Source organism: Corythoichthys intestinalis, chromosome 14 (genome assembly GCF_030265065.1).
Source record: "Corythoichthys intestinalis isolate RoL2023-P3 chromosome 14, ASM3026506v1, whole genome shotgun sequence".
NCBI lineage: Eukaryota > Metazoa > Chordata > Actinopteri > Syngnathiformes > Syngnathidae > Corythoichthys > Corythoichthys intestinalis.
In genome coordinates, this window is record NC_080408.1 from 3,296,595 (window position 1) to 3,324,457 (window position 27,863).

At 37.7% G+C, this 27,863-nt stretch overlaps 2 protein-coding genes across 2 annotated transcripts in view; one reads left to right on the forward strand and one right to left on the reverse strand.

The window, feature by feature from the left end:
• Positions 1-13,807, forward strand: LOC130929654 (complement factor H-like). The gene is made up of 9 exons (XM_057856998.1): positions 1-371; positions 2,363-2,542; positions 2,609-2,797; positions 4,185-4,256; positions 6,375-6,467; positions 11,468-11,629; positions 11,698-11,862; positions 11,926-11,951; positions 13,668-13,807. The coding sequence occupies exons 1-9, from the start codon at positions 86-88 to the stop codon at positions 13,677-13,679; spliced, it is 1,185 nt and encodes a 394-aa protein (XP_057712981.1). The 5' UTR covers positions 1-85; the 3' UTR covers positions 13,680-13,807.
• zbtb41 (zinc finger and BTB domain containing 41) overlaps positions 11,121-27,863 on the reverse strand; it is a 20,383-nt gene continuing 3,640 nt past the window's right edge. Inside the window, exons 2-11 of the mRNA XM_057856996.1 lie at positions 26,628-27,542; positions 23,127-23,334; positions 22,994-23,066; positions 21,245-21,392; positions 20,767-20,896; positions 20,603-20,698; positions 20,421-20,527; positions 18,905-19,010; positions 18,722-18,810; positions 11,121-15,175 (exon numbers count right to left, since the gene is read on the reverse strand). Of these exons, the coding sequence (XP_057712979.1) occupies positions 14,733-15,175; positions 18,722-18,810; positions 18,905-19,010; positions 20,421-20,527; positions 20,603-20,698; positions 20,767-20,896; positions 21,245-21,392; positions 22,994-23,066; positions 23,127-23,334; positions 26,628-27,474 (2,247 nt within the window). The 5' untranslated portion in view covers positions 27,475-27,542 and the 3' untranslated portion in view covers positions 11,121-14,732. The remainder of the gene's footprint in view (positions 15,176-18,721; positions 18,811-18,904; positions 19,011-20,420; positions 20,528-20,602; positions 20,699-20,766; positions 20,897-21,244; positions 21,393-22,993; positions 23,067-23,126; positions 23,335-26,627; positions 27,543-27,863) is intronic.

The following is a 27,863-nucleotide window of genomic DNA, read 5'->3' on the forward strand; positions in this document are numbered from 1 at the left end:
GAGCTGAAACTATTGACTGACCATAGAGCACGACGGAACCAACGGCATTAGAATTAACGTTTTCGAAGCATTTTTTTTTTAAACGATGGTGCTAGCGGGAACGTCGAAGAAGTATTTTGCGTGGATATTCCTGATTTGGACGTGTGGAGAACACGGCTGTGTTGGTTTTTTACAGTCAATGATTTCAGAGGGACGCCCCTGTCAAGCGCCGACTCTGGACGGAGGTTATATCGTTCCTGAACAGGACATATATTCGCATGGGGCAACGTTGTCGTTCGCGTGTGAAAAGGGACTCAAACCGGCGACGCAAGGTTGGTGGGCAACCACCACGTGTCTGGATGGCAAATGGGCCACTCAGCCGCAATGTATTGGTAAGTTAACAAAGGTTTAATGTAGTAGAGCTATAATGATTAATAAAAACAAAAACTTCAAATCAAATTTTGCCGCTTCGAGGATTCGTTTAGTTAGAGTGACGTTGTAATGGTTTGTTTAGAACTAATGGTTTGTTTAGAAAGTGTTTGCATTTAGTTTTTTTATTTGGGTGGATGGACTGCCCTCTCGTGGCAACGGTGAAGAGGACATGACTCATGGCATAACATGGCTGAGTCCAGCTGCTCCTTGTTAAGACCAACATAAGGTTGTTAGTTTTTGTTTGAGCTGATATGATTGTTTATGCATTCATAATTTAGTTTTGAAGTATATTTAGGAGTTTTTTTGTGGGAATATGTGTTTGAACAATTTGTTAAGAGCATTGTAAAAAAAAAAAAAAAAGCATATTATAGCATTTAAGCGAGCTTACTTTTTAAATGATCATTTTCTTGTGGGAAAGTATATGAAAGATTTGTTAAGAACGTTGTAGAAAAAAAGCATTTTATAGCATTTAAGCGAGCTGACTTTTTAAATTATCATTTTTTTTATGCGGGAAAATATGTGTGTGTTTTGAATGATTTGTTAAGAACGTTGTAAAAAAGCATTTTATAGTATTTAAGCTAGTTGACTTTTTAAGCTGGCAGTTTTTCGTGGGAATGTGTTTGAACAATTTGCTAAGAGCATTGTAAAAAAAAAAAAAAAGTAGCATGTTATAGCATTTAAGCGAGCTTACTTTTTAAATGATCATTTTTTTTATGTGGGAAATGTGTGTGTTTTGAATGATTTGTTAAGAACGTTGTAAAAAAGCATTTTATAGTATTTAAGCTAGTTGACTTTTTAAGCTAGCAGTTTTTCGTGGGAATATGTTTGAACGATTTGCTAAGAGCATTGTAAAAAAAAAAAAAAAAAAAAAAATTTGCATTTTATAGCATTCCAGCTAGCTGACGTTTTAAGCTAGCAGATTTTTTCTGTGGGAATATGAGTTTGAACGATTTTTTAAGAGTGTTGTATAATAAAAAAGTTAATATTTTATAGCATTTAAGCCGGATTACTTTTTAAGCATGCAGTTTCTTGTGGGAATATGTGTTTGAACGATTTGTGAAGAGCATTGCAAAAATAAAGTTAGCATTTTATAGCATTTAAGATAGCTGACTTTAAGCTAGCAGTTTTTTTTTTTTTTTTGTGGGAATATGTGTTTGAACGATGTAAGAGCATTGTAAAAAAAAAGTTAGCATTTTACAACATTTAAGCTAGCTGACTTTTTAAGCTAGCAGTTTTTTTGTGGGAATATGTGTTGGAACGATTTGTTAAGAGCGTTGTAAAAAAAAAAAAAAAGTTGGCATTCAATAGCAATTAGGTGAGCTGACTTTTTAAGCTAGCAGTTTTTTTTTTGTGGGGATACGTGTTTGAACGATTTTTAAGAGAGTTGTAAAAAAACATTTTATAGCATTTAAGCTAGCTGACTTTTTAAGCTAGCAGTTTTTTGTGGGAATATGTGTTTGAAAGATTTGTTAAGAGCGTTGCAAAAAACAAAACAGCATTTTATAGCATTTAAGCTAGCTGCTCTTTTTTTTTTACAATGCTCTTAAATTGTTCAAACACATACTTCCACATAAATATACTTCTGAAATAAATAATGGATGAATAAGCAAACATATTAGCTCAAACCAAAACCTACCTTATGTTGGTCTTAACAGGGACCAGCTGGGTTTAGCCATGTCAGACCAGTTATGGCATATTCACTGTTGCCACTACAGCGCAGTGTATCCACCCAAATCAATAAAAGTGACTGCAAACACTTTCAAAACAAACCATTACAACACCACTTGAATTAAACGAACCATCGAAGCAGCTAAATTTGATTCGAAGTATTTTTCTCATCGAATTACTCGAGTTAACCGATTAATCGTTGCAGCACTAAACTTAGAATACCACAAACAGATGAAAATATATTTTTGCAGGTGCCAAGATGTTCTGAATTTATCTTCCCCAGATATCAACAACTGCATTCCACCATTTATCCCGAATGGAAAATTCACTTGGAGCGCCTCGGGTTGGTACGAAAATGGTTTCGTGATCAGGGTCAAATGCGATGCCGGATATTCCTACAAAAATTATGACGCGACAGCTTCATGTGTCAATGGAACATGGCTCTCCGTACCAACCTGCGAGCGTATGTGTCCCATTTATTGAAGATACGTAGTGTTCCGTTTCCGTTATTGAACTCTTTTTAAAACAGGAAGCCAGCAGGCGTGCGACGCGCCTCCTAAAATTCCCCATGCGGTCATCATCAATAACCCTCACCAAGATGTTTACGCTTCCGATACGGAATTACTCTTTGAGTGTGAAGATGGCTTTACTGTGGAGGGAACGCAAAAAAAGGCCATTTTTTGCATCTTTGGAACGTGGTCGCCAGCTCCACCCTGTGGTAAGTTCAATCAAGAACATTTATTATTATCGGGATCAGGAAACGATTCTACAACAGGGCTGTGCAGAGACCGATGGAGGAGCAGTTGCTGATAAGGCACATGAGCAGGAATTTAATACACCTCACAACAACATAACTTCTATTTTAAACAGATTTACAGTTTAATTGGCTGTGACTGTGACAGATTTTAATTGGGAGGGTGAAATAGTGAATAGAAATCAACACTGTCATCAACACCTTCTGGCTGTGACTCAGTCTTTACCTATTTTCTTCCTTCAACCTCTATATAAAATCTTCCTTCCTCAACTTGTTCATCTGAGCAGAACAAACCACATCAGATGTTCACTGAGCCACCATGAGCATTTTTTTTTTCTTTCAAAACTATTATTTCATTACTATCCATATTTTACAACTCTAGGACCTAATACTTAATAAAGTAATGACATAAAATGTTATAGAACAACAACATTGTAATTGTGTTTATAATGGTTGGATTTTATACCTGAATATTCTTGCACTCGGTGTTATTCTTACCTATTGTGCTCTTCACCCAGATGATGAGGGATCCACTGTCTTTAGCAGCCTAATCCAGCTTTTTTTTTTTTTTAATTAAATATCAAAGTATACAACTTTATATGAAAAAATTATGTATTATTAATGTTTTTTTGAAATCCCCATAATAAACCTGGTGTAAGAATTTTCACTATTTGCTCGAACACGGTTTATAGGGGTCACACCATTTGTTTCCAACTACCGGAGGTCCTCGGACTCCTCACCACACACCTAGGTCAAAGAACAGCATGCAGGGGGGAGGGGGGATTATGGGGCAGTATAGCGTCACACAAACAGCTTTTTTATGACTTTGCGGGGCTGAGAGTGACATCATCACTCGACATTAAAATCTCAATATAAACAGTTGTGTTAAAAAATTATTCAACCTCCAGAGTACATCAAATAATGACATGTCAAATAGACAAATACAATTTAAATTGAGCTTCAGCTACAGGAAGTGTCTGGTTGAAGTTATTGCTGCCAAAGAGGGGGAGCACAAAATATTAAATGTGAAGTTTCACTTACTTATTTTTCCCCCTTGTATCATTGTTTGCATGCTACCCTTATTAAAATATGATAAACCACCCAAACATTTATAGGTTTAGTTAAAGCAGTTTTTTCATCTGTGTGATTTTAACAAGGATCAGATCACATTTGATGATTTTATGCAGAAATTCCAAAAGGTTCAGATACTTTTCCATACCACTGTATGTAAGAAAGTTGGAAGTCAGTCAGTACTGTGATCACATTTTTGTTTCTGCTGTCTTATTTTGTCTGATGTAAAATATGTTCCTAGCAGATATCTAGCATAAACCTTTATCCCTAATTTCCACAGTAAAAGGAATAAAGCCAACTCCAGGTGGTTCAACAGCATCTACCGGCAGTGGGACAATCCCTTCGAGTGGAGGTATATATAGTAATGAGTACAATAATGTGTATGTATATATATATTAGGGCTGTCAAAATTATCGCGTTAACGCGCGGTAATTAATTTTTAAAATTAATCACGTTAAAATATTTGACGCAATTAACGCACATGTCCCGCTCAGACAATATTCTGCCTTTTGGTAAGTTTTACAGCAAGGCTTTTTGTGCTGTCTAACAGCGAACTCTTGTGGTCGCTTTGCGACATGGTTTATTTTTTTTCTTGCCAGTTCAATATGGCTGCACGACGTCTCGGGCTGACGCCTACATTGTAATGTTGTGCTTATATGATCCTTGGACAAGATTTGTCTGTAAGTATGGTTGTTGTAAAGAATGTACATATTATGTTAGTAAGCGAAATGTTCTATTTTTTTTTGTATGAGGTGCTTTTTGTTTATGTTTAGTGAACCTGTATAGCGTGCTAAGCTAACGTTGTTGCTAATGCAATGCTTGTGTACTTTTTTTTTGTTGTAGTTTTACGACGGTCTAAAGAGGATGGTTTGAGGCTATTTTATTAATAAATCAGATGAAAAAGGAAGAAGTCTGATTATTAAGGCGTCGTTCACTAGCTGTCCAGCTTTGGAAAAAGTAGACACTTCGGAGTGAGGACAGCATAGACAGATTTAAATGACAGTAGAGTGAAATGCCCACTACAGTCCTTATGTACCGTATGTTGAATGTATATATCCATCTTGTGTCTTATCTTTCCATTCCAACAATTTATTTTACAGTATATATAATTTACAGAAAAATCTGGCATATTTTATAGATGGTTTGAATTGCGATTAATTACGATTAATTAATTTTTAAACTGTAATTAACTCGATTAAAAATTTTAATCGTTTGACAGCCCTTATACACACATTGGGGAGAACAAGTATTTGATACACTGCCAACGGGAAAATCCATTGACAGTGTATCAAATACTTGTTCTCCCCACTGTATATAGCACAGTACTTCTCAAATGGTGGGGCGCGCCCCCCCAGGGGGGCGCAGAGCGATGCCAGGGGGGGCGCGAGTGACCTCGGGGAACATGCTTTTTTTTTTTTTTTTTTTTTTGCCGTACTAGAATAAAGTGTACTTGCACATCCACTCCGTGGGTGGCAGTGGCGCTCTCATTTTCAAAGTGCGTGCAGTATTTTTGAAGTAAGCAAGAGCACACGGAAGAGACTCATGCAGAGCTGGACTCACGCAGCGACCCACTGTCTTTCTCACGTGTCCGGGCGAGAAGTGCCGTTTTCGGCTTGGGATCGTCACGACCACCGCCCTCACCTACGGTTCTCCCTCGGCCGCCGAAAATGCGCTTTTTTCGGGCCGTTTGCCTTTGACTTTTAATATAGTGGGAAATGAGGAAAGACCACTGTTTACTGAGTCTAAAAATGATTATAGCGGAGAAGCCAAATCAGTTAAGACGCCACTTAAAGACATTCGACCTCAATCTCATTGGTAAGCCGCTTGATTGTTTTTCAGCGAAAATGTGCCGAATATTGCCAATTGTCACAATCGTCCCGCTTTGTCAGTGTTATATCAGTAAACCAGTGAGCACTGTGGTGAATCAGCGAAAATAAAAACTTTCCTTCTGTCCAGAGACCTTTTTCCCCCCTTCTATTCAGTTTTGTTTTTTTTTTCGGTCAAATTTTTTGGCATGTTGTCCTGAAGAGTAAATGTTTCTAATCAATTTGAATATGTTATTATTTACTGATTTTATTACATTTTATTTTTCAGTATCAGACTTTTTTTTTTTTTTTTAACTTCAGGCAAACTGATGCGCATTAAGTCTTTTCTGTTACAAGCAACACAATGTTAAAAAAGTTATACTTTATTATAAGTTGATCTATGTTACTTTTTTTCTTTAATAGAAAAAAAAGGACACAATGTTAGGCTGAGGCGTACTTATAATAGTAATATAGACGAATGATACTATTTACAGTGGCGGCAGAGTTGGGGGGGGCGCGAAACATTTACGTCTTCCTTGGGGGGGCGTAACAGAAAATAATTGAGAAGCACTGGTATATAGTAATAAGTACACAAAAACCCTCAATATACCTAATCTGATATGCTTACTTGAATACATGTATTATTCATCACTTTTTTAATGCAGGGAGAAGACCCGGTAGTGGTTCTGGAAATGGTGGGCGGGATCATGCAGGAACATCAACCGGAACCTCTTCCACTCATCCACAAGTTACTACAAGTACATATTAATTCTTCACCAATGTTCTGATCCGTTTGCTACTAAATGTTGGACAATTGAACTCTTTGACGGCCAATCCATTCGTACTGGGAGAGGTCCGCAGCCAGCCAGTCCCAGTCAGAATGGACCGGACGTCTATTGTCGTCAATGGGTGCTTATCTTTAACCAAAAACTTCATGTCCATTGCCCATTGACATTCAACTGGCCATGCCATTGACGCCCATGTATAACCATTCCAATGACAGCCATGGACGTCCATGCCAATGACGGCCATGAATGTCGCTTCCATTGATACCAATGTACAGTACGTCGATGCCAAACATGAATGTCAATGGTATCGGAAGTTACCCTGAAATGCCCCCAAATTAAAAGGAATTGACCCAATATATCACAGGAACGCTACCATCGCTACACTCCAGAAATTACATTTTCACGTACTGTATAAAAATTTTTGTTGTTGTTTCTTTTTGTTAAACTAGTAATACCACAACTACAGAAGTGTATTGCTGCCACACTCCAAAAAAGTCCAGTATGATGTTTTTACATGATAGGATGAGGTAAAAACGTGATTACTGACAGGTAAAAATGTGATGTAACGATGATCATGTATGTAAAAATGTTAATGTGACACTTCCGTGAAAACACAATTAGCATGTAAAAACGTGACAATTATCATGTAAAATCATAACTATCACATAAAATGTTATGGAAAAAATGTGATAAGATTGTGAAAAAAACAATTATCATGTAAAAATGTGATAATTACCATGTAAACACGTGATAATGATGTAAAAACTATCACTAAACTATTATGTTATGAAAAATTGATACTATTGTGAAAAAACAATTATCACGTAAATGTGATTATCATGTAAAAACGTGATCATTATCATATGAACATGTGATACTATCATGTAAAAGCCTGATAATTATCATTTAAAACATAACTATCACATAAAAATGTTATATAAAATGTGATAAGATCATGAAAAAACAATTATGTAAAAACATGATCATTATCATGTAAACAGGTGATATTATTATGTAAAATGTGATAATTATTGTGTAAAAAAAACTCACGTACCAGTGTTACGAAAAATGTGACACTATTGCGAAAAAAACACTTAAAAATGTGATGATTATCATCATGTAAAAACGTGAGAATGTCATGTAAAATGTGATAGTTATGTAAAAGCAACTATCACGTAATTATGTTATCATGAAAAAACGTGATGCTATTGTAAAAAAAAAACCTTTAAAAAACTTGCTCATTATCATGTAAACATGTGATATCATGCAAAAGCGTGATAATTATCATGTAAAAACAAATATCACGTAAAAATGTTATGGAAAAAATGTGATACAATCGTGAAGAAACAATTATGTAAAAATGTGATTATTATTATCATGTAAAAACGTCATCATTATCATGTAAACACATGATACTATCATGTAGAATTTGATAACTGATTTAAAAACACTTATCACGTAAAAATTATCATGAGAAAATGTGAAACTGTTGTGGGAAACAAAAAATGTTAATTAAAATGTGATGATTATCATGTAAAAACCTAATTATCATGTAAAAGCATAATTATCATGTAAAACAACATGTTAAAATGTTATTTTAAAAAATTTGATACGATCGTGAAAAAAAAATTATGAAAAAACGTGATCATTATATGTAAACACGTGATATTATCATGTAATAGCATGATAATTATCATGTAAAAACATAACTATCACAATAAAGGTTATGAAAAAATTTGATAGTCGAGAAAAAACAATTATGTAAAAATGTGATATTAATTATTATCATGTAAAAACATGATTATCATGTGAACACATGATACTGTCATGTAAAAAGGTGATAATTATGATGTAAAAACAACTAGCACATAAAAACATTATAAAAAATGGGCCGATACAAATGAAGTTGATTGATTGATTGATTGATTGATGTAAAAACATGAGAACTATCATGTCAAAACAGAATATCACTTTTTTCATGACAGTTGTCATGTTTTTACGTTTTTACCTGGTATCACATTTTCACATGATGTTTAAGCATTTTTACATAATGATTAGAGATGTCCCGATCGATCGGGGCCGATCACGTCATTTTCCAAAGTATCGGAATCAGCAAAAGAATATCGGACATGCCTTTTTTTAATATATATATATTTTTTAAGTAAATCATTTTCTAATTGTATTTAATGTTACAGACATAATATGTTACACTCATTCAGAGTCTTGAGTTTAGGCTTAAGGTAGGGTTATCAAATTTATCCCATTAACGGCGGTAATTAATTAAAAAAATTTTTTATCACATTAAAATATTTAACGCAATTAACGCAAGCGCTGCACGACCCACTCACGCATTGTCACGTTCAATCTGTGATAGCGCCGTTTTACCTACTGTATATATATATATATATATATATATATATATATATATATATATATATATATAGAGCTCAAAGGGTGCGTAATATGAGTAGAGTGAATTTTGGCAGCCTTTGGAGCCTTTTTTTAATTGGCTGAAGCCTTACAATCCCTCTCCCTACGATTAGAAATAACGTGGGAAACAATGTGGGGAAGTAAGGTAGTAGTTGATCTTTTTCTTAACACCCTATGTTATTTCCCAACGCAGAGAAGATACATCAATTGGTACCACGACGCATGGTTGCACTTCCCATCATGCATTTGGGCAGAAGTTAAATGGCTACAGTATTTTTTTAATTGGCTGAAGCCTTACAATCCCTCTCCCTACGATTAGAAATAACGTGGGAAACAATGTGGGGAAGTAAGGTAGTAGTTGATCTTTTTCTTAACACCCTATGTTATTTCCCAACGCAGAGAAGATACATCAATTGGTACCACGACGCATGGTTGCACTTCCCATCATGCATTTGGGCAGAAGTTAAATGGCTACAGTATCATTTACTGAAAGCTCAACAATACACTAGATGGCAATATACAAAGCCACATTTATCCTTTAAGAATTACAAGCCTTTCTATCCGTGGATTCCCCTCACAGAAAGAATGTTAATAATGTAAATGCCATCTTGAGGATTTATTGTCATAATAAACAAATACAGGACTTACAGTGGGAAGAACAAGTATTTGATACACTGCCAATTTTGCTCGTTTTCCCACTTGCAAAGCATGTAGAGGTCTGTAATTTGTATCATAAGTTCTCTTCAACTGTGAGGGACGGAATTTAATATAAAAAACCAGAACATCACGTTGTATGATTTTTAAATAATAAATCTGCATTTAATTGCATGAAATAAGTATTTGAGACGTCAAAAAAATCAAACTTAATATTTGGTACAGAAACCTTTGTTCGCTATTACAGTTACCAAAGGTTTCCTGTAGTCCTTGACAAGGTTTGCACACACTGCAGCAGGGATTTTGGCCCACTCCTCCATGCAGATCTTCTCCAGAGCCTTCAGGTTTCGGGGCTGCTGCCGGGCAACACGGACTTTCAGCTCCCTCCATAGATTTTCTATCGGGTTCAGATCTGGTGACTGGCTAGGCCACTCCAGGACCTTAAGATGCTTCTTACGGAGCCAGGGTCGTTGTCATGCTGGAAGATCCAGCCACGACACATCTTCAGGGCTCTCACTGAAGGAAGGAGGTTGTCAGCCAAGATCTGGCGATACATAGCCCCATCCATCCTCCCCTCAATACGGTGCAGTCGTCCTGTACCCTTGGCAGAGAAGCAGCCCCAAAAAATGTTTCCTCCTCCATGTTTCACGGTTGGGATGGTGTTCTTGGGGTTGTACTCATCCTTCTTTTTCCTCCAAACACGACGAGCCGAGTTTAGACCAAAAAGTTCAATTTTGGTCTCATTCGACCACATGACCTTCTCTCATTGCTCCTCTGGATCATCCAGATGGTCAGTGGCAAACTTGAGACGTGTCTGGACATGTACTGGCTTCAGCAGCGGGACCTTGCGTGCGCTGTAGGATTTTAATCCATGACGGCATAATGTGTTTCCGATGGTTTTATCGAGACTGTGGTTCCAGCTCTCTTCAGGTCATTGACCAGGTCCTGCCATGTAGTTCTGGGCTGATCCATCACCTTCCTCATGATCAGTGATGCCCCACGAGGTGAGATCTTGCATGGAGCCCCAGAACGAGGCAGTTTGACAGTCAACTTGAACTTCTTCCATTTTCTAGTAATCGCTCCAACAGTTGTTACCTTCTCACCAAGCTGCTTGCTTATTTTCCTGTAGCAGGTCTATTATTTTATCCCTGATGTCCTTACACAGCTCTGAGGTCTTGGCCATTGTGGAGAGGTTGGAGTTTGTTTGTTTCAGCATGTGAACAGGTGTCTTTTTTTTCAGGTGATAAGTTCAAACAGGTGCAGTTACTTCTGGTAATGAGTGGAGAACAGGAGGGGTTCTTAAAAAAGAACTAAGAGCCGAAATATTTACTAGTTGGTAATGTATCAAATACTTATTTCATGCAGTTAAATACAAATTTATTATTTAAAAATTATACAATGTGATTTTCTGGATTTTTGTATTAGATACCGTCCCTCACAGTTGAAGAGAACTTATGATACAAATTACAGACCTCTACATGGCTTGCAAGTGGGAAAACAAGCAAAATCGGCAGTGTATCAAATACTTGTTCTCCCCACTGTATGTACTGTATGTTGAATGTATATATTCGTCCGAGTTTTATTCATTTTTTTCTTAATGCATTGCCAAAATGTATATGATCGGGAAAAATTATCGGGAATGATTGGAATTGAATCGGGAGCAAAACAAAAAAGCAATCGGATCGGGAAATATCGGGATCGGCAGATACTCAAACTAAAACGATCGGATCGGGAGCAAAAATACATGATCGGAACAACCCTAATAAAGATGATTTATTTATTTTATTATTATTTTTTTAAAATATGTGGCAGCTGTACACTTCCGTACCCAACAAACACTCTGCAATTACTACACATACACTACACCAATAGTTTTCCCCTTTTAGTTGACAGGTGTGGAGACACTCCCGTTGTCGCTGATGGCGAGATCATGAAAAGGACCAGCAGGTTTTTGAAATACCAATGCGGCAGTTTCTATAAACGAGTCGGTCCGGAGAAAGTGGTCTGCTACGCTAACGGCCAGTGGTCCGCCACGCCTACTTGCAAAGGTCAAAAACGAGCCATCGATTTTTCGCACGTGGCGTAAACTAACGAACGCCTCGCTCTGTGCGTACAGCAACCTATTGTTCCGTGGATCAACACCCCAGGTTAAAATTCGACGGCGTGAAATTCCTAACCGATGGCGAGACGGTGGAACTGGAGTGTGTGAACCCGGGCCACTGGCTGACGACTCATTATTCGGTGGTGCGGTGCAATAATGGAAGAATAATATTAGGCAAATGTGAGTATAATTTGTTTATTAGACAACTAAACTATGATTGACATGTTTGTATGCTTGTTTCAGGCTGCAACTGGTGGGAACGGAAGTTTGTAAGTGACTCTAAAATAGTGCTGTGTGATATGAAAAAAAAAAGTTCATCGTGATTTAGGAATATCACCGTATAAGACATTTTTAATAGGTGAAAAATGATACAACAATGATGACAGTGTAAAGAGAAGCAACATGGGAGCATACATATTTTTGCTCAAATGTAAATATATCTACTAGTTTTGACTGTATATTAAGTTAGCATAGTATCATTTTCATTGGGTCCATTGACGGCGCTAAGTCAAAAATGAATTGGACGTCTAGCGGCGTCAATGACGCTAAAGTAAGAGCTTGTGTTGCTATTTTCTTGCATGTATTATTCATGTAAGGTTGGCAGTAGTAAGCGATTCGGCGACCTCATGAGGTCGATCAGTGGCACTACTATGGCATATGGAATCCCATCAATGTTTCAGGTTAGTGCGCTACTGGCTGGCCAGAATGTGCATTGCAGGAACAGGTCTATTTATGGCGACAGACCTCCACAGATTTTCAATGGGGTTGAGATCTGGAGACTGGCTAGGCCACTCCAGGACCTTCAAATGCTTCTTACGAAGCCACTCCTTTGTTGCCCTGGCAGTGTGTTTGGGATCATTGTCATGCTGAAAGACCCAGCCACGTCTCATCTTCAATGCCCTTGCGGATGGAAGGAGATTTTCACTCAAAATCTCTCGATACATGGCTCTGACCAGTCGTGCTGGTCCCTTTGCAGAAAAGCAGCCCCAAAGCATGATGTTTCCACCCCCATGCTTCACAGTGGGTATGGTGTTCTTCGGATGCAATTCAGTATTCTTTCTCCTCCAAACAAGAGAACCTGTGTTTCTACCAAAAAGTTCTATTTTGGTTTCATCTGACCATAACACATACTGTACTGGCTTCAGCAGGGTGACACGTCTGGTAGTGCAGGATTTGAATCCTTAGCGGCGCATTGTTTTACTGATAAGTAGCCTTTGTTACTGTGGTCCCAGCTCTCTGTAGGTCATTCACCAGGTCCCCCCGTGTGGTTCTGGGATTTTTGCTCACTGTTCTTGTTGTCATTTTGACGCCACGGGGTGAGATCTTGCATGGAGCCCCAGATCGAGGGAGATTATCAGTGGTCTTGTATGTCTTCCGTTTTCAAATAATTGCTCCCACAGTTGATTTCTTTACACCAAGCGTTTTACATATTGCAGATTCAGTCTTCCCAGCCTGGTGCAGGTCTACAATTTTTTCTCTGGTGTCTTTTGACAGCTCTTTGGTCTTGGCCATAGTGGAGTTTGGAGTGTGACTGACTGAGCTTGTGGACAGGTGTCTTTTATACCGATAATGAGTTAAAACAGGTGCCATTAATACAGGTAACGAGTGGAGCCTCGTTAGACCTCGTTAGAAGAAGTTAGACCTCTTTGACAGCCAGAAATCTTGCTTGTTTGTAGGTGACCAAATACTTATTTTCCACTCTAATTTGGAAATAAATTCTTTAAAAATCAAACAATGTGATTTTCATTTTTTTTTCTCTCACACATTCTGTCTCTCATGGTTGAGGTTTACCCATGTTGACAATTACAGGCCTCTCTAATCTTTTCAAGTAGGAGAACTTGCACAATTGGTGGTTGACTAAAAACTTATTTGCCCCACTGCACATTGTCACATCCCTATTCGTCATATCATACAGCACTACTTAAATAAAAATAAGGTAAAGTTGTCGTTTAATTCTGATTAAATCTTCTGCTTTTTTTCATTAGAGTTCGTGCTAGCAGGTCAAGACGGAGGACCCATCTGACAACAGCTGTTTTAATTAAGATCTTTACGAATACCTTGTAATAATCATCACAAATAGTGTAATATTTCGTAGTAAATAAAACCTGGACAGAAATGAATAATATTTTGGTGCTTTTTGTGATTTATGTATTCATATTTTGTTGAGGTGCAGTAAATGCTTGACATATGTAAGATTTGACTATTACCGTATTTTTCAGACTATAAGTCATGTTTTTTTTCATAGTTTGGCTGCGACTTATACTCTGGAGCGACTTAGGTGTGAAATTATTAACATATTATATCATTTCACATGTAATTTTGGTGTTTTGGAGTGACACTGATGTTTCGGTAAACTTGTTAGCATGTTCTTTATGCTATAGTTATCTGAATAACTCCTAATAGCTACAGTGTATCACAAAAGGGAGTACACTCCTCGCATTTCTGCAGATAGTCTTATCTTTTCATGGGACAACACTGACAAACTCACACTTAGACACAATAAAAAGTAGTCTGTGTGCAGCGTATATAATAGAGTTAATTTATTTTCCCCTCAAAATAACTGAAAATACTGCCATACACTGTAACAGCATTTAACACAACGTACCTCACAACAATACCTTATTTTTTACTTTATCTCACAAATGTAACAGACAATACATGTTTTTGGACAGTTATTTTGAGGTTAAGGGGGTATTTTGGGGTACTTAAAGGGTTAATTTCGACTTCCGCGGGAATTCGGGTTACATAGCGGCATAGCCAGCTAACCCGGAAACTATCTGTATATATGCCATAGTAGTACCACCAATTGGCCTCAAGATGTCCCCATTAGCATTCAATAGTTAACCAATTAGCTCCCCCTACCAACCGTGCAACATACTTTTCTTTTAGTGCCAATTTGACAGCATAGGCAGCCAATGAGTGCCTTATAAAGGATTAACTCATTCATCGCCAATGACGGCAACATCATACAACTATTTGAATCCGATTTGAAATTTCTCCTCACTGACCTCAACGACTGTGGGATTTCTTTGGCGTATTCCGTTTGGTTCTCAGCGGTGAGTTTGCTCTGAGATGTTCTCCACAGCGGAAGTAGAGTCCAAACCCAGCAGCGTTCCCAGGTACGTCTGCTCTCGGCTGTCTAGCATGTGATCGGCTCTCGCGGGGGGAACCGTGTCGGCGGACTGGGGCGCCAGGGCGTACTTCTCTAAAAAGGCCAGCTCTGAAGTCTGATAGCCGGAAGCGGGCCGCTGTCCTTCAGCGCTGACGTCGGCGTGGCCCACCGTTGCCGTCTGGGTGTCGGCGGGCTGCTGGAGGAAGCGTCCGCTGTGCACGTGGTCCACGTGATACTTGAGCTTGTCTTTTCTCTTGAAGGTGGCGTTGCACTGTTGGCAGTTGAACGGACGGAGGTCCGAGTGGATCACCATGTGCTTGGTCAAGGTCTTCTTGATTCGGAAGGTCTGTTGGCACTCGGGACAACTGAAGGGTTTCTCACCTTTCGCCGGAATGTCACAAAAATGATTAAATGCTGTACGGTAAACCCGCACCCACCCGTGGGCCAGATGCGGCCCATAGGTGGGTGCTCCGAAAAAGTAAATCACGTTCATCAACTTAGGTTTTGGACCAAAATTAATTTCTGTAGTCCAGTAACAGGACAATATTTACATTTTTTTAACACACCCCTCCCACAAAATCTTTTTTTTTAAAATTATTATTATAATAAAAAATGCAATAGTTTTCCACATTTTCCTTTGTTTTCTTTGTAAATTATTTTTAAAATGTAATTGAATTGAAAAATCATTTGGAAACTCAAATTAAAAAATAAATAAATAAATGAGAAAGCGAAATGATAAAACTACAAGTCGTCTCCGGGTTACGAACGAGTTCCGTTCCTACGCTGGCGGCGTAACCTGATTTTCTGTGTAAAGTCGGAATTAACCCTTTAAGTACCCCAAAATAACCATCCAAAAAGTACAAAAGTATTGTACTGTATTGGCCCGAATATAAGACAGTGTTTTTTGCATTGAAACAAGACTGAAAAAGTGGGGGTCGTCTTATATTCGAGGTCTAGACTTTATACCCAAATGGCGCCAGATATCATTGAAGCGATGTTCTGTCATGACAGATCTCAGCTACTCTCAAGTTTAACCAGGTTGCATTATTTTATTGCAATGTTTTTCCTTATTCAGATTTGTTTCAAGACTAGTTACAGTTAGACTTCACTTTGATGGTTAAAGCAGTTATTGCAATTTTGTTGTTTTATCACAATAGATTGGTTTATTTACATTTAAACACCCAGAAGCCATTCATTTACAAATGTGATTGCACTTTAGTTTACATATTTAAATGTTCAGATATTAAGATTTGAATGAGGCAAAATAACATGCTTTTTCTCTCAAATATATTGTTGTAATCATTTGTTCCGGATGTACTGTAATTCTGTATAAAAATTAATTTGGTGTTCAAATGTCTTTTTTCAAACTTGAGTCTTGAAAAAGACGGGGTCGTCTTATAACCCGGGCCGTCTTATATTCGGGCCAATATGGTAAATCACGTGCATCAACTTAGGTTTTGGACCAAAATTAATTTCTGTAGTCCAGTAACAGGACTATATTTACTGTTTTTTACCATGTTTTTTTCCCTTTAAATTTTTTAAAATTATAATTATAATAAAAAAATGCAATAGTTTTCACCATTTCCCTTTGTTTTTTTTTTGTAAAATATTTTTTTCCTCGATAAATTAATTACATTCGAAAAGAAAATTTGTTTTTTGCCTTGTTAATCAAAAGAAAAAACAAACCGAAAAATCAAATCAGCCCATAGTCTTTTGGAATAGGTTCCAGTACCCCCACTACCCCCTCGTGAGGATAAGCTACTCGAAAAATGAACAAATAAAATAAAAATAAAATATTTATTGTGTCCTACTTTTCAAATCCTTGATGCTATCATTTTCTTTCAACAAATACGCATAAAAACATTAAGGGAATACATAAGTACATGAAAATAATAACAATTAAATAGAAAATACAGGGAATTTTATTGAAAAATAATTTGGAAAATCAAATTAAAAATTTTTAAAAAATGAGAGAAATTATGAAACTACAGGTAGTCTCTGGGTTAAGAACGAGTTCCGTTCTTACGCTGGCAACGTAACCTGATTTTCCATGTAAAGTCGGAATTAACCTTTTAAGTACACCAAAATAACCATCCAAAAAGTACAAAAGTATTGTATTTTATTTAATGACTGAGGATACACTGCCCTCTAGTGGCAGCGTTGGGTCTGGCTGGACTGTCGCCTTGTATGACTGAGAAGGAGACTCAGATGTCTCTCATGGACAAAGGATAGCTGTGCTCTGGTTTGGCCCACATAATGCTGTAAGTTGCTTCAGCTAATATATTTTTGTATATGCATTTCTAATTAAGTTTACAGCTACAGTTTGTGGAGTTATGTGTGAGAGATTTGCTATAAGAACTGTAAATACATTCGTAGCATTTAAGCTAGCGGACTTTTTTGAAGCAAATTAGGCAAATTTAATCTACTAAATTTCCATATTGATCAGACTAGATGGACGTTTGAACACCGATTGTTTTGTGTCAAGTGTTTGTTGTTAAAATGCATGTCGTTTTGAACATACAGTAAGTGTACATATGAGTGACACAGCTTTACAAATTGTCAAAAGTGAAGGAAGTAAAAAGCTTCACAATTGTTTACGAAGCTGAACAACTTCACGTTTAGTGAGGACAAAACACGTCGTATTAATAAAGTAAAGTAAAAAAATAAGATACTGTGAGGTACAATAAGGTACTGTTTATGCGACTTCCAAAAAATGACTGGAGGCAAAATGGCAGACGAGACTCCGGCATCGTAATGTCAAAATCATGTAAATCGAGTACATTGTAAATTCTGTAACCTGGGACTACCTGTATATTAATGTTCATAAAAGTTACTTATCATCAATATTAATTAAAGTTAAATGTTTTGTTAAATGTTAAATTTATTTAACCTTTAAAAATGTTAATAAAATATTATAAATTCATTTTGCCTATTAATTTTTCTATTCCGTATTTTTTAAAAAACATTTTAATTTTTTTATTTTAGGATTTTCACATTTTTTGCTGTATTTTTCCCAATTTAATTTTCTATTCAGTATTTTTATGTACCGTAATTTTCGGACTATAAGGCGCACCTGAGTATAAACCGCCACCCACCAAATTTGACACAAAAACAGCATTTGTTCATAGATAAGCCGCACTGGACTATAAGTCGCAGCTGTCTTCCCTCTATTACAGGATATTTACATTAAAAGATATTAAGCAGTGACATTTTATTTGACAGCGGAATCATACGACTGTCCTAAGACCAAATTAACCACCATGCTTCATTTGGCCATTACAGTCAACCTTTGCTGCCACTTGCTGTCAACACTGTTGTTGTCCAACATGCCTCCTAGCATGCACTGCAGTGCTACAGATGTAAAGAATAATCAAAAGTCATGTTCTGTGCTAATTACTTCTTCAGTTACTGTTCCAGTTAATGCCCATGATAGTGTAATGTCATATTTATGACGGTCTTATGACGCCGCTGTCAAATAAAGTGATACCTTTTAACCCAAATGAATTAACAAATAAGCTGCACTGGGCTATAAGCCGCAGGATTCAAAATGAAGGAAAAAAGTAGCGGCTTACAGTCCGAAAATTACGGTACTTACGTATTCCTCCAATGTTTTATGTACATTTGTTATACGTAAATTCAGGTATCAAGGAAAATTTAAATGGTGCTATAAGAGGCAACAAAAATTGGATTTGGTCAATTTTCAGGCCGAAAACTGCCAATTCATTTGCTATTCGATTAGTTGTTGATTAGTCAATTTATTGCGGCGGCTTTCGTTTGACCGCCTTTGATGACGCTGGACGTCCAATCCATTTTGACTGGGTGAAGGCGAATGAACAAACGTCAACATGGATTGGACGTCCAGCGCCGTCAATGTCGGCCAAATGAATGACCGTAAGTATTTACTGGCATAAGAATAAAAGCAATTACCTGAGTGGGTCCTAAAGTGCATTTCCAAACTGGATTTTCCCTTAAATTCTTTCTTGCAAACCTCACACTGATGCGTGGCTGTTTTATATCTACAAAATATGACAAAACAAAAATATGAATGGATATACATATTTTTACAGATCCAATGGACTATAAATGATAAAGCGCGCGTCAACGACATACTTCTGCCACACTTTCTCTCCCAAATGAACGCTTTTGTAGTGGACCGTTAAGTGATCCTGGCGTCGGAAACACTTGCCACATTCTTCACACTGATGTGCTTTTTCACCTGAAATCAAGTAGGTACAACTACAAGTGAATTGCTGCCACCTAAAAAAAAAAAAAAAGTTCCGTAGCACTTTTTTTACATGGTAGTTCTCAGGTTTTTACATGATAGTATCATAGGACAGTATGATAGTATCATGTAAATGATATTGTAAAAATGTAATAATTATGTAGATAGGTGATAACTATCAAGTAAAAAGGCAAAAGTATTTAAAAATGTGATACTATCATGTGTAAAAGCAGGATATCATGTAAAAATTTGATAACTATCATGTAAAAACATGGTCATTATATAAAGACCGGATAACTATCATGTAAAAATGTGATACTAACTTGGAAAAACGCGATAATTATCATGCAAAAATGTGATAGTATCATGTAAAAACGTGATAATTATCATGTAAAAACAGTACTATCGTGTAAAACGTGATAGTATGTATATGATATTGATAAAATTTAAAAATGTGATACTAGCATGTAAAAACGGTATAATTCTGTAAAAAGATGATAACTATCAAGTAAATAGGCAAATTTATCATTTAAAAATGTGTTACTATCATGTAATAACATAATAATAATGTAAAACCATGATATCATGTAAAAATGTGATAATTGTCATGTAAAAACATGGTAATTATGTAAAGACATGATAACCATCATGTAAAAACGGGACGCAGTGATCCTTCGTTATTTGCGGTTAATGGGGACCAGAACCCGCTGCAATAAGTGAAAAACTGCAAAGTAAAAACAAAAATTTTTTTGTGGGTTCAGTGCACTTATTCATATTTAGCATTGCAAAGAGATACAAATAAGACATATTTTTTCACTTTTTTCCCCCCAAAGTATAATTGGAAAAAAAACATATATATATGTTTTTTTTTTTTAATAAATGCTTTTTCAAGCACTTCAAATTTAATACAGTAATTATGATGTTTTAAACGTGTTAGTCTCCCACCAAATTATTTTTAAACAAGAATAAAGTAGAAACATGCTTGTCTTTGTTAAATGCTTCCTTGGGGTAGTTCACTCAAATCCGCTCAAGCTGCTCCCTGACGCACAATGAGTTGCCACAGCAACTGTTCAACAAGTTTAACAATGATTGACGCATGCAGCGCTTTGAAGTTTCGGCTTACAGGCAAGATCAAACCATAGACTTCATAATTATATTGACGGGTCACCCCCGTCATACACTGCACCACGCCTTCAAGTAGGGGGCCAGCCCATTATTCTCAACACTCGCACACATTGGCATGCCAACTCAATTCAATATCGTAGAATGATTTCCTGACCCATGTATCAATAATTGTTATATCGCCATATTGTGAGCTTTGTATCTCAAATTGTATTGTTTCGTGAGGTTCCCATCCCTACTCTTGACAGATACGAGTTGTCATTTAGCTTAAGAGAATTTTACCAGAGTGGGTTTTCTGATGCTTGGTCAGGTGATCATGGCGTACAAAGGTCTTGCCGCATTGGTCGCACTCGTAGCGCCTGTCGTTGCGATGCATTCTCAAGTGGAGCCTGACATATTAAAAAATATACACCATCACAAGGAAATTCCCATTTCAAAACATCATTCAATCTGCGGTCACTCACCTGTAAGAGCTCTTGTGACGGAAACTTTGTCCGCAGAGACCGCAGAGGTGAGGCTTCTCGCCACTGTGGATCCGCATGTGCTCCCGCAATGTTGTTCTACCAAAAACAAAAAATAAATTAAGAAGAAACGTTCGGCTGAAAATGTGACCGAGCCGCTTTCCCACCTTTCCCTCACGGATTTGCCACAGACGAAGCAGGTCCACTTCCTTTTCCCTCCGTGGGTGCATTCGATGTGGCGTCTCCTGTTGCCGCTGTCGTTAAAATTTCGGCCGCAGATCTCGCAAGGAAAAGGTCCTAAAAAATGAAGAAACACTACCCTTACTCCGCTACTTTGGGCTAAACTCGTTATAATTTTCCTTTTTTCTAAATATTAGTTTTTGACTTTTTTTGCCAGAGCTACCAACAGTGGCTCTACCAGTTTCACCAATGAGATGTCGCAACAATAATATGAATTAAAGTATTACATAAAAGTATTTTTTAAAATATAATTTGGGGGGAAAAAGTGAAAAAACATGCTACTGCACTTCGGGGTTTTTCACTTATCGCAACGGGTTCTGGTACCCATTAACCGCGAAAAACGAGGGATCACTGTACAAATATTCACCATACAAATGATGCTCTTAGAATGCTCATGTCGCTTACCCAGGTGGTACTTTTCTTGGTGTTTGAGCCTGGCAAACCTGGACCTGAAGTACTCGTCGCAAAATGAACATTTGAAAGGCCGGGCTTGGGTGTGCAGGATCATGTGCTCCTGCAAGTGAGGCTTGCGTGTGTAAGACTTCAGACAAATCTGTTTAGGAAGAAAAGAGAGGCTCACTCCCATTAACGTCCACTGATGCTGCTAGAGGTTTGATACATTTGAGGCCCGAATGCCTGAATATACATTTAATGACTATACATCCAAAAGCATTGGCATAAGAATAGAATAGAATCTTTATTGTTGTTATACTGGTACATATATATAATAAGTAAAAAAAATAAATACAAAATAAATATAGAATATTTAATTGAAAAATTGAACTAAAACTTTGACATTTTAAATAAAAAAAATACCCCAAAAGATTTTTTAAAATTAAAAAATATAAGAATCCAAACCAAAAAAATGATGAAAAAGATCATCTTTATTGTGGTTGTACTGGAAGATATAAATAATAAAAATAATTACATATATTGTATGTATAAAACTAAATTGAAAAATACAACTAAAACTTTGACACGTTTAAATAAAAAAAATTTAAAAAAAGATTTTTTTAAATGAAAAGAAATTATTTTAAAATTAAAAAATAAAAGAATCCAAACCAAAAAAGATTAACAAATATATATATATGTAATAGAATTTTTATTGTGGTTGTACTGGTAGATATAAATAATCATAATTATATATATTGTATATTTAAAATTAAATTGAAAAATACAACTAAACCTTTGACACTTTTAAATTAGAAAAATACCCAAAAAGATATTTTTTTAAATGAAATAATTTTAAAATTAAAAAATAAAAGAATCCAAACCTAATAAGATTAATATATATATATATGTATATATAATAAGAATTTTTATTGTGGTTGTACTGGCACATATAAATAATAATAATTTAACATAAATACATATAAAATGAAATTGAAAAATAGAAATAAAACTGACATTTTCCAATAAAAAATACCCTAAAAGATTTTTTTTAAATGAAAATTAAAAATAATAATAATAATAATAATAATAAAAGAACCATAACCAAAAAAATTTAAATTAAAAAAAAAAAAAATAGAATAAAAAAGAATATAATCTTTATTGTCATTGTACAAATAATAATTTCAAATATATCGAGAAAATGTAATTGCAAAATATAACTAAAACTTGAGTTCAAATAAAAAAAAAAATCTCAAAGATTTTTAAAAAAGTCTTAAGAAATTATATAAAAAAGAAATAAATAAAGAATTAAAACCAAGATATTTTTTAAGAGTAAAATACAGCGATTTTTTTTCTTTTATCTACACATAAAAAAATATTCATTGAAAATAGAATAAAAGATAAAAACGAGGAGTTAATAGTCATTTCTTATTGAATTGTTAATTTTAAAAAATTTTTTTCAAATTTAAAAAAATGAATGTCCATATTCACTTTTATTTATTTTTATGCTCTTTTTTTATTTCGGGATTTTCCATTCTATTTAGTATTACTATTATTATTTTAAAATCAATACTACTTTTTGAGTACTGGTATCTTCCTCCAATGCTTTACATATAATTTTTCAATCAACTCTTTGGCTGCCCTGATGACCTCGTTGGTTGCTATTGATGGTGATAGACGTCCAGTCCACTTTAAGTGGACTGGACGTCTACTAGTAATAAACTCATCTCAACAGAGATAACTGGGCACCCAAAAATGACTCACAGAACATTTCCAGCCTTCACTCTTCCTCTTCTTCCTCTTACTGAGAAACTCTTGGAGATGTTCTGGATGGAACCTGAAAAACAGAGAAGCGCTATTAAAAAAAGACCTCAAATGAAACACAACCCGGTCTCACCTCTTGACGTGTTTGGCCAAAGTTTTCTTGCTAGCGTGGAGTTTATTACAAAACGGACAGGTGTGCTCCTTCATCTGAAAGGGAGCGTTGCTAGCGTGCTTCTTCTTGTGAACCGTCAAGTTGGACTTTGTGGAGTAGCGCTGAAAACACACGTCGCACTGGAAGGGTTTCTCTTTCGTGTGCACTCTGGTGTGACTCTCGTACTTCCCTGTCAGGCACGGGAGATCATTCGGCCAATCAGTTTTGAGACGCTAGGCGTTGCCATGTCAAGCTAATCTGCCCAGGACATTCACAAACAATGCCCTGCCGACGATATATTAGCAATATGACCGTATTTTTCGGACAACAAGTCGCACTTAGAACGTAATAGATGAGCTAAAAACATTATAAGCATGAAACTTTAAAAACAAATCATACTTTGTCTTAGTTCTGTACGGTATAATGATAAATAGTGGTGTGACAATGTATCGAGAAGGTGAAATATCGCGATACTTTGTAGCCCAAAAAGTTATCGATATGTTCCCGCCAAAAATCGATATATCGTTATAAAAAGGAGTTACTGTTTAAAAAAAAAAGAAAAAAAAGACTAGACTACTAGACAGGACCTTTTGACTGGACTGGGCCCTGAAACTAGAGCATTGACAATTCAGTCTTTGTGGTCCTTTACAAGTAATTTCATGTTGATTTGAGGGCATTTGCAGTTGACGTCCAGTTGATTTTAAGTCATTTTCAGTAACCCAAAATCAACGGGAAGCGACCCCGTGAACGTTGTCCGAAATCAACAGGAAGTGACCCAGTGAACGTCCCCCCAAAATCAACAGGAAATGACCCCGTAAACGTCCCCCGAAAATTGACAGGAAGTGACCAGTCACCAACCCCCGAAAATCGACAGGAAGTGACCCGTGACCGTCCCTTAAATTTTGTCAGGAAGTGACCTGTAAACGCCCCCATTGAAATCAACAGGACGTGAACGCGTAAACATCCCCTGAAAATCGACAGAAAATGACCCCGTGAGCGTCCCTCAAAAATTGACAAGAACTGAACCTTTAAACCAGGAACCAGGAACCTTTAAACGTCTCTTGAAAATGGACCCCGTGAACATGCCCCGAAATTGACAGAAAGTGACCCCCGTAAACCCCCCCCCGAAAATCAAACCTGTGAACGTCCCCCAAAAATCTACCACGCGAACATCCCCTGAAAAACGACAGGAAAGGGCCCCGGTAAATGCCCCCCCGACAATCGCCAGGAAGTGACCCCGGAAACGTCCCCCGAAAATCGACAGGAAGTGTCCCTTTAAACGTCTCTTGAAAATCGACCCCGCAAACGTCCCCCGAAATTGACAGAAACTGACCCCCGTAAACGTCCCCCAAAAATCGACTTAAAGTGACCCCCGTAAACGTCCCCCGAAAATCGACAGAAAGTGACCCCGTGAACGTCCCTCAAAAATCGACAGGAAGTGTCCCTTTAAACGTCTCTTGAAAATCGACCCCGTGAATGTCCCCCGAAATTGACAGAAAGTGACACCCGCAAACGTCCCCCGAAAATCGACAGGAAGTGACCAGTCACCAGCCCCCGAAAATCGACAGGAAGTGACCCGTGACCGTCCCTTGAAGATATAAAATTTTAATTTTTTGTCAGGAATCAACAACAAGTGGGACACAATCGTGAAGTGCAACAAAATTTATTGGATAATTTCAACTTTTTTAACAAATAAAAAACTGAAAAGTGGGGCGTGCAATATTATTCGGCCCCCTTGCGTTAATACTTTGTAGCGCCACCTTTTGCTCCAATTACAGCTGCAAGTCGCTTGGGGTATGTTTCTATCAGTTTTGCACATCGAGAGACTGACATTCTTGCCCATTCTTCCTTGCAAAACAGCTCGAGCTCAGTGAGGTTGGATGGAGAGTGTTTGTGAACAGCAGTCTTCAGCTCTTTCCACAGATTCTCCATTGGATTCAGGTCTGGACTTTGACTTGGCCATTCTAACACCTGGATACGTTTATTTTTGAACCATTCCATTGTAGATTTGGCTTTATGTTTTGGATCATTGTCCTGTTGGAAGATAAATCTCCGTCCCAGTCTCAGGTCTTGTGCAGATACCAACAGGTTTTCTTCCAGAATGTTCCTGTATTTGGCTGCATCCATCTTCCCGTCAATTTTAGCCATCTTCCCTGTCCCTGCTGAAGAAAAGCAGGCCCAAACCATGATGCTGCCACCACCATGTTTGACAGTGGGGATGGTGTGTTCAGGGTGATGAGCTGTGTTGCTTTTACGCCAAACATATCGTTGTGCATTGTGGCCAAAAAGTTCAATTTTGGTTTCATCTGACCAGAGCACCTTCTTCCACATGTTTGGTGTGTCTCCCAGGTGGCTTGTGGCAAACTTTAAACGAGACTTTTTATGGATATCTTTGAGAAATGGCTTTCTTCTTGCCACTCTTCCATAAAGGCCAGATTTGTGCAGTGTACGACTGATTGTTGTCCTATGGACAGACTCTCCCACCTCAGCTGTAGATCTCTGCAGTTCATCCAGAGTGATCATGGGCCTCTTGGCTGCATCTCTGATCAGTTTTCTCCTTGTTTGAGAAGAAAGTTTGGAAGGACGGCCGGGTCTTGGTAGATTTGCAGTGGTCTAATGCTCCTTCCATTTCAATATGATGGCTTGCACAGTGCTCCTTGAGATGTTTAAAGCTTGGGAAATCTTTTTTGTATCCAAATCCGGCTTTAAACTTCTCCACAACAGTATCTCGGACCTGCCTGGTGTGTTCCTGGGTTTTCATAATGCCCTCTGCACTTTAAACAGAACCCTGAGACTATCACAGAGCAGGTGCATTTATACGGAGACTTGATTACACACATTTGGATTCTATTTATCATCATCGGTCATTTAGGACAACATTGGATCATTCAGAGATCCTCACTGAACTTCTGGAGTGAGTTTGCTGCACTGAAAGTAAAGGGGCCGAATAATATTGCACGCCCCACTTTTCAGTTTTTTATTTGTTAAAAATTTTTAAATGATCCAATAAATGTTGTTCCACTTCACGATTGTGTCCCACTTGTTGTTGATTCTTGACAAAAAAATCAAATTTCATATCTTTATGTTTGAAGCCTGAAATGTGGCGAAAGGTTGCAAGATTCAAGGGGGCCGAATACTTTTGCAAGGCACTGTATTCCCACAAATCAGCTAAATATACCTATAAACTCAATTATGAATGCATTAAAAAACAGTAGCTCAAACAAAAACTTAGCTTACGTTGGTCTTAACAGGGAGCAGTTGGATTCAGCCATGTGAAATGAGGCAGACCAGACAACAGTGTATCCATCATTATCAATTAAACTAAATGCAAACACTTTCAAAACAAACCATTACAATGCCACTTTAATTAAACGAATACTCGAAGCAATAAAATTGAATTTGAATATTTTTTTCTAATCGAATACTCAAGTTAATCGATTAATCGTTGCAGCACTAATATTTCGTCACACCCCTAACTCCCACCTGCTCGATCGAAGGTCTTGTCACATTTAGGACACTTGAGAATCTTCTTGCCGCCGACGCGGATGATGACCGGAGTCAAACCTTCTGGGTAGACGGGACTAGGGACCGCTGCTTTTCCATCCTCCTCAGCCACAAAACACGGCGTTTCATCCACTACTAATTCGCTCCCCGTGTTGTCTTCTTCCAATCGTTCTTCAGACAGTTCTCTCGGCGAATGACCCGTTTGCGTTTCCTCGCTTTGGTTATCGTCTTTCTGATACTTGCTCGGAGGTTTCTTACTTCGAGCGGACCGCCGCGTGGTAGCCGCCTTATCCCCAGGCGTCTTCTGGCTTTTACTCGGCGCCTGGTTTTCATCCGCACTTTGCTCCTTTGAGGCGCTTTCGACCCGCGACGGCTGCTCGAACGAGCTTTGATCGGGCGTCATTCGGGAGTCGCTTTCATCCCCGCTGACGGCGTTGTTCGGAACTTCCTCGCAGAGAAGCTTCACCACGTCCATCATGTCCAGGAAGCGGGCCGCTTCGGTGACGGCGCGCAGCTCCGTCTCGGCGACGACGCACTCGGACGTGTAGAGTAAACTGAGCAGGTGCTGGAAAACAGAGTCCTCCACGTGGTCCAGCGTCACGCGGTCGACGGCGGGGTTCTTGGACAGCTCGGCGTGGAAGTAACTGCTCCCGTGAGCCAGGACGGCTTTGTGGGCGCCGTAGAGATTCCCGCCCACCGACACGGACACATCGCAGAACCTCTGGCGGGTACGATCTTCGTTTAAGAAGTTGAGAAGGTTGCGACTGTGGTGCGTCATTGTCAAGGAGCGGACGTTTGACGGGCGGCTTGAGGCGTCTTTTTTCATGGTTCACTTTGAACGTCGTGTTTAGCCAGTAAAGAACTGCTTGTCTGGGAGGAAACAGTGATTAAATCCTGAAAATAATCAAATGAAACAACCATTTAATAGTATAGTATATACTAACACACACACCCAATGTAAAATAAATCGCATTTATATCATAGTTTAAGGAAAACAAGACGAATATATTTGACATAGGGTATAAGATATACATGACGCCTTCTGATCACGGAAGCCCAACGCGTGCGCCATGTAGCTGACTGAGCAAGATTGACGCTGACGAGGCAAGACATCTACTAGCCCACGTCTGCACCACCAACTCCCGCAATCAGTTCTTCTGGATGGTCCAGAACAAATGGCAGGACATCTTGTATTGACAAAGAATATATGATAAG

What these genes read in the sequence shown, in the direction of transcription:
- LOC130929654 (XM_057856998.1), top strand. Translation starts at nt 86, where the DNA reads ATGGTGCTAGCGGGAACGTCGAAGAAGTATTTTGCGTGGATATTCCTG. An exon ending in CTCCGTACCAACCTGCGAGC is followed by an intron (nt 2,543 to 2,608) that starts GTATGTGTCCCA and finishes TTTTTAAAACAG; the next exon opens with GAAGCCAGCAGGCGTGCGAC. An exon ending in TCATCCACAAGTTACTACAA is followed by an intron (nt 6,468 to 11,467) that starts GTACATATTAAT and finishes TTCCCCTTTTAG; the next exon opens with TTGACAGGTGTGGAGACACT.